The 8,056-nt window shown below is 26.8% G+C and overlaps 1 protein-coding gene and 1 non-coding gene across 2 annotated transcripts; both read left to right on the top strand.

Moving 5' to 3' along the window:
• Window positions 1-260: 260 nt before the first annotated feature.
• On the top strand, window positions 261-332 carry TRNAE-UUC. Its single transcript has one exon. It is a non-coding gene; the product is annotated as a tRNA-Glu (tRNA).
• Window positions 333-5,755: 5,423 nt separating this feature from the next.
• On the top strand, window positions 5,756-7,839 carry LOC124930306 (cytochrome c oxidase subunit 6b-3-like). Its single transcript, XM_047470663.1, has 5 exons — window positions 5,756-5,797; window positions 6,560-6,703; window positions 6,788-6,870; window positions 6,963-7,044; window positions 7,739-7,839. Exons 1-5 carry the CDS (start codon window positions 5,756-5,758, stop codon window positions 7,790-7,792), a joined length of 405 nt encoding a protein of 134 aa, XP_047326619.1. The 3' UTR covers window positions 7,793-7,839.
• The last annotated feature ends 217 nt before the right edge of the window (window positions 7,840-8,056 follow it).

Raw genomic sequence — 8,056 nt, forward strand, 5'->3', positions numbered from 1 at the left:
GTTTGATTCCTGGCATAGAAATTTTTTATATTTTTATTATTCTTTTCTCTAGAGAATAAAATGCTCTTGCATTACAAAAGTAAAATCAGTTAATTAGAATAAATTTCTATGTTGTTTTGCGGTTAGGTTATTTTTCTTTCACTCAGAGGACCTCGGTTCGATTCTTTGCATAGAAAATATTTTGTTTTTTTAACTCTTTTCTCTAGATAATAAAATGGTCTTGCATTACAAAATTGTAAATATAGTTGTGCAGAATAAAATCCGATGTCGTCCAGCGGTTAGGATATCTGGCTTTCACCCAGGGGACCCGGGTTCGATTCCCGGCATCGGAAATATTTTGTTTTTATTACCTTTTTCTCTAGAGAATAAAATGGTCTTGCGTTACAAAAGTATAAATACAGTTGTCTAAAATAAAATCCAATGTCGCCCTGCGGTTAGGATATCTGTCTTTCACCCAGGTGACCCGGGTTCAATTCCCTTCATTCCCTTTGGGCATTTTGCCCGACCATGTGGTCAACCTCTTACCCTAAATGTCCGGCCCGACCATGTGGCCAACCTCTCTTACCCTCTTTTTTGCTTATTGTATTCTGAATCTCTAGTAAAGTCTTTAGAGTTTGTAGAGAGTTTCTCAACATGTTTGTAAGTTCAAAAACTTTATTCTAAAATAACTTTGATTTTCACCGATTGTTTTTCTCTTTCGAGTATTAGTTTCGTAATTGTGAATTGATCGATTATTGTCTTTGTCATTGCTCTTTGATCATACATTTATTGATTGATCATTCCTAATTGTCTATTTGAGCATTTGTAAAATAGTCAAAATTTAATCGAAATTATGGTTAACCATTGACCGTTGTTCTGGAGCTTCGGCTCAAGAACAATTACCTCAATTATGATTTTATAAGTCCTATTAACTAATATGGAGCCTTTAAAGATGATAGCTTGAAAGTTGAGATTATATAACTACAACAACAAAGTTATATGGATTTATAAATATTTCTTAGACAAAAAGTTATAAAATTATTTTAAGAATTAACTAAATAATATTTTGACTAAGAAGATGGTGAGAATGTTTATAAGCAAAACTTTCTAATGTTTTTAATATATACACACAAAATTTTAATTTTCATTGATATAAATAAACAAAAAAAAAGGTGTGCCATCTAATAGAGTAGGAGTGTTATTAGTATCAATCATCATAGGAACATTAATAATATAATTGTGTCCACAAGTTATCTTTAATTTCTCTTCTTTCACAATACTTGTTTTCATTGCTTCTTCATTCTTCATTTTTTTTTATGATTGAAGTAAATATAATTAACATCTTCTACATCTATTATTATCTTTCATACAGTACATTTTCATATGGTATCTATAGTTCACTTTTATTGACTAAGATGATAAAGTATTTGAATATTAGAGATATAAATTATAAGAAAATATTAAATTGAGAATAACCAAGTGAAGAACCAAGCATATGCACACACATATCGCTATACATATACGCCCATAAGAAACAAATAAATAAATATTATCTCATAAAATCTCTAGAGTAATAACTAAAAAAATAGGTGGGACATCATATCTTAAAAAATTATTATAAAAAATATGCTCAAACAACTTAACTATTAAATCACCCATCAATTTAAGAAATATCTTAGCATAATCAACTATGATACAACATAAGTCAAAAAAATATAGGACATGACAAATATTCTTGACTAAATACTACAAGTTCCAATATAAATATTGGTTCAAACTATTACAAGAAATGTCAAATGGAAAAGTTTTTTAATATAAAATGAGATACCTCATCAAAGATAAGAGTACTTCCAATGTACGGCCAAGTAATTAACTGAGAGCAACACTTTTTCATCGCATCTAACCAGATTTTCAATGAAATCTTACACCATATTGAAAATTTGAGGAAAAAATATATTCAACAAAATGGAAGCATCACTAAGAACACGTGTAATTAATTCAAATTTGCACTCACGTATACTACCATCACACTATCCATTTAAACACATATAATTCATTCAAATTTGCCCTCACATATACCAGAATCACAATATCTCTTTAAACACATATGACTCATTCAAATTTGCACCCACATATATAACCATCACATTATCCCCTTAAACATATATGATTCATTCAAATTTGCACCCACATATACAACTATCACACTATCCTCTCAAACACATATAATTCATTCAAATTTGCATTTGTAAGGTTTCGAACTCTAGTCTCGAGTGTAGAAAATGGTCATTTTAACTATTAAACCACTTATGATGGATGAGTTTTATTTATAATTGTATGTATATATATATATCTTGAAACATAATAAATATTGAAATTCTATTTTTTTTTATAAAATTCATAAATAATATTTCCCTCTCTATTAATAAGCCAAAATTATTTTCTAAGTATAAAAAATATTATTTATTTTTTGTGTCAAATATAAAAGGGAGACAAATAATAAAAAAAATAATAATTTATTTTTATTTAAATATATTACAAATTAAATTTTAAATAAATTATTTTATATATATATATATATATATATATAATTTTTGAAAATGGTTCGGGTATATATAAGATGTATAAATTGATTATATTAACTTGTAATGTTGGCAATGCCGTATATTCATCAAAAATTTAGGTTGAGTCTGAAATATAAAGTCTTATTAACTCGATTTATTAAAATGGTGTACTTATAATCTTAATTTACAAGTTCGAAACTTTTGTATAATATTTTTATATTTATTTTTTTAAAATTAACCGTTTTAAGTTTATGAACAGTCAACCCATTAACCGATCCAAGTATTCATTTACACTCACATACATATCTAAATTAACCACAACTATCGACCCGATAATCCATATATTTTAAAATTAATCATTATTATATAGATTGATAAGACTTCAAATCAATGAATTTCATAAATAGAAAATAAAAATAATTGTTATTTAACAATATAATAAGACTTATATGCCTTGGTTAACTATGTATCTATTTCGATTTTTTAGTTTAAACCTATCAATATTATTTGTAAATAATATATCAACATTTTAAATAGGAATTTGATATATTTAACGAATAATACTTCACTTTATATAAATATGTTCAAATTAATTTTTAAATATAAAAAATACTATATAATTTGGTTTATAGTGTCAAATTCGCTTGGAAAAAATAATATATAATTATTCAAATAAAATTAATCACATATAATTCATTCAAATTGTCACATCGATATACCACCATCACACTACCTCATTTAACAATTATAATTTCTCAAAATCGCATTATGGTCTCTCCACATATAACTTTATCGAGTGTGAAATGTGAACACTTTAATCACTAAATCAATTGTAATTGTTGAGTTCTAATTTATAATTTTGTATATGAATATATATTTTATAAGTATTTTTTTAACCTACTGGTTTATACATATATTGTCCCCGAGTATGTTACGCATACTCAGTACTTTGTATATGAATATATATTTTATAAGTAACGTTTTAATGTGCATAAATAAAATACAAAAATTTTGATTTTTTTATATATTTCACGAATAACATTCCACTTATATAAATATAAATATGTTGAAACTCTTTTTTTATTTTTAAGTATATAAAAGTGTTTATCTTCTGTTTATCAAATTTGTATTAAAAAATATATAACAATTCAAAATAAATTATTTAACTAACACCATATTATCTAGCATTCACATATACACTATCATTTTCATTTATATCTTTAAAAATTCCTCAAATTTGTAATAGTTGGGATTAAAATTATCATCTTATGTGAGCACTTTAATAACTAGATTACTTTTGATTGTTAAATTTCATTTTTTTTAATTAAAGAAGAACTAGATAACACCCTATTAATCCACAAAATTATTATAACTACCGTAAATTCCGTGCAGTAATAATATAAAAAACTGTAAAAAAAATATTACGGTAAAATGTGATAGCATTTTTAATTTTATTTTTAACCGTTTTAAGTTTATATGCAGGTCAACCCACAATCCGACTCAAGTATCCATTTACTCTCACATTGCAGAACGATCTCTAAACAATTGATACAGTATGATTCTTCAACTCAATTAGTTTGACCTCTAGAGTCCACTTCTTCCCCATACTACGAGTGAAAAGGAAATGTAAAGACTACCATTAAAGTAGCTTAGGCGAGACTTACTATATTCATATGAATTATGTCCCCTATCTCTATAAATATGACAGAATTCTTTCATTATTGCTCATTAATAATAGTATAGCGCAGAGTCAAAAGATGACCGATTAAAAATTATTGATGAACCAGCGCGTTCATTAAATTTGGTGTTGATTTTAAAATATAAAGTGTTATTAGCCTAACTGGTTAAAGGGTTGTATTTGTTTCTTTATGTTGTAAGTTTGAACCATACCTATAGCATTTTTTATTTTATTTTTAACCGTTTTGAGTTTATGTGGGGTTAACCCACAATCTGACCCAAATATCCATTTACTCTCACATATATATCCAAATTAACCACAACTCTCGACTCGGCAATCCGGACACTTTAAAAATTAAGCATCATTTTATATATATATATATATATATATATATATATATATATAATATATATATATATATAATTTAATGTAAAAATAGATTGAAAAATATAATATATAATTATTCAAAATAAACTATTCAACACACATATAACACTATGAGTCCTCCATTAAATTCATTAAGTTGTGATTCAAACTGGTCTTGAGTGGAAAATTTGAATATAATTATGAGTTCAAATTAATATATATATTTATAAAAATATGTATTAATACATAAAATTATAAATTGACCATTAGAAATAAAAATATTTAGTGATTAAAGTGTTTAAATTTTATATTTGTGCCTTAAAATTTACCAGTGTTAATTAAACTTGAAACTCTTCCGGATATAATTTTTCTTAAATTAAATATATTTTATCAATTTTAAATATTATTTTGTGTCTATTTTACTATTATTTTTAACAAATGTGCACGATAACTTTAAAAAAGTTAGAATATTAAAGGAGAAAAATGATAAACACTTGTACAAAATCAAAATGAGCTAAAATATTAGTCAATATACTTTAAATTTTGACATGCTTATGTATAACTTAATTATTTGACCATCATTTTTTATTTCTTTTACTATTATCTTTCTATGTGATTTTATATTATTTTATTATCATTTTTTATATGTATATTTTAATTTTAAATAATCAATTACAAAATTAGAGAAGGAATATCATCTCTCAAATGAGGTATAATATTTATTTATATACTATAAATTTTTATATTTAACATTTTTAGATAGAACAATATATTTCAATGTATATAGACTAATATTTATGTATCTTGTTGTTTGTTCATTTTACTATAATCACTCTATTATGTTTTTTTTTCTTCTGTTTTACTATATCACTCTTGATCATGTCATTTTTTTTAATTTAATTGAATTTTGTTAAATGATATTTTAAAAACAAATAATCTTTGATTATTAATTTAAAATAAAAAAAAATACATTTTAAAATATTAAGTAAAATAATTATTTTTATAAAATCTAGTCTAATACGAATGATATTAGGTTAGATTTTATAAAAACAACTATTTTAACCGATAAATTTCATAAAATCTTTATTATTTATAAAATAAATATTTTCAATCTTAAAACCACATGCAGCCTCTTGAAAGCTCCATTCATTTTCGGCATCACTCGTCAATGGCGGAAGTTGCAGCCACAGTGATCACGTCCCTAGCTGAGGTATGAATCAAAGATTCTTCAGATTTCTCTATCTGTTTTCCAATACGTGCATCTCGTATACTTTATGATTGTTACGATCTTCTTCCATTTAGAAGATCTCTGTTTTTTCACGATCTGACATAGAAGGAGTATTACATTGACGTAATAGTTCTTATTAATTGTGGGTTCTGAAACATCAATTCCATTTTCCATTTATTAGATTTCATTTGCATGATCATCAGCTATAAATGAACCGACCTTCTTTGTACATTAAACTGACATGATTACATATTGTTAGTATCTGCATGCGTTTATATGTATTCTTGGTTTCGGATTCAAAGAATCGTAGGTCCTAGATTTCTAAGGAATTAGATGATTTGGAAGTTTATAAATTAACCAGATGACAATTGAGGTATTTTCAATGTTCAATTGCTTTTCATGGTTTTTTAAATGTATCTGAGATGTATTACAAATATATAGCTTGTAATCAGAGGAGATAAATCCTTACAAATTCTCATATTGGGTATCTGAAATGTATTACAAATTGTTAGTTCCGTGATTTGTGAAGGCATTGTCACATTTTTGTTTGAGAATTTGATCGATTAGGTTTATGATTTGTAGAGTTGTTTATAATAACAATGAGAATGATTATTGATGGATTTGATGTTCTGTTTGGTGTCTCCATCCATCCTTATGATCTGAACATTCTTTGGATCATGATTTGAAGTAAATGGTTATATTTCTCAACATATTTATACCTTTGTCTGTCACTTTTACATATAGGATTATCTGTTGAAGGAGAAACTTCAATTGAATGGTGCTTCTGAGGAAACCCTTTTTGTTGAAGGAGACAGTAATAATGAGCAAGCCAGGAAAATTCTTGTTGGTGAAGGTGAAAGCTCGGATGAAGAAAAACTAGAGATTAAGGTGAGACCAAGGGGATGTATAATTTCTAGGCTATGTTCTTTTACTAAAGTTATACTCTTTTGATTCTTCTATGTTTGATGCCAGCTTGAGACAGCACCAGCAGATTTTCGATTTCCAACTACTAATCAAACGAGGCATTGTTTTACCCGATATATTGAGTATCACAGGTAAGTATGTAATTAGTCCATTCATTGTAAAATCAACTTGTTAGTTTCTTATCATTCTGCAATTTATTGAGCTACTGTTTTACATTTTGTAGGTGTATTGCTGCAAAGGGTGAAAGTGCTCCAGAATGTGACAAATTTGCAAAGTACTATCGATCTCTTTGCCCTGGAGAATGGGTATTTACATTCTACTCTTGCTTGATCTTCCTCTTTTAAATACAGGTCATTTTTTACAAAGTATAAAACACAACAAAAAGTGTTCAAGGGCAAGAGCACAACTATAATGAATCACTTCTTAAGGCTGTCAAGTAAATAAAACAAAGTATTTATCATTTTATCAAAGATGTTAATGAACTCCCAACCAAAGAAAAATAATGCTCTGATTCTATCTTGATTAGGAGTATTTTCTTCAAATGTTTTCATTCATCCCATATTGTCCTTCAGAGGGCAATCGAAATAATCCTTATATCCTTTTTGATCAGTTTAGTTGTTTTCGCCCAACCGACCCACTAGTCTAAAAGTTCTCCAATATCATAACACATTTAATCTTGAGTAAATGACAAATCATGTCCCATATAGTTATACCAAAGTCACGAAAATTAAAGTAACATATAATGGATAGATTATTGAGAATGCTCATGTAAGCACCATTACACTTGAGATTATCTTGCATCATAACCTCATTTCTGATTGTTATACTAAGTAATGAACTAAAGTTTAGTGTGTGTTTTAGTTTTTGGCATCCCCAATTCTCCAAGTCTATCAATTGACTCATTTGAAAGAGTTTCAAAACAATCTTTGACCATTTTGTTACTTTTCGGTATTGAAACTCATATCTTCTTCATTATTCTAAGACCTGTTTATTATGCAGGTTGAGAAATGGAATGGGCAAAGGGAGGATGGCACATTTGCAGGACCATTATAGATTTTTCCTGTTGAATAAATCGGCATGACAATTCAGTAAGGTTCAGAAACGAGCTAAATAAAGCATCAACTAAGGTTTCTATTTAACCAATAAACAAAAATTTTTATGTTAAGAAACTAATTGAAGCCGAGATCGTGTAACTTTTTGCTTCCTATGTAAGTTGTAACTACCGATTTTCTGTGCTTGTATGTGCTCTTTGTTACAAGAGAGAGCCACTTAATAATATAATTGGTGTGAGTTTTATAACACATCATAACATATGGA

Source organism: Impatiens glandulifera, chromosome 3 (genome assembly GCF_907164915.1).
Source record: "Impatiens glandulifera chromosome 3, dImpGla2.1, whole genome shotgun sequence".
Classification (NCBI taxonomy): Eukaryota; Viridiplantae; Streptophyta; class Magnoliopsida; order Ericales; family Balsaminaceae; genus Impatiens; species Impatiens glandulifera.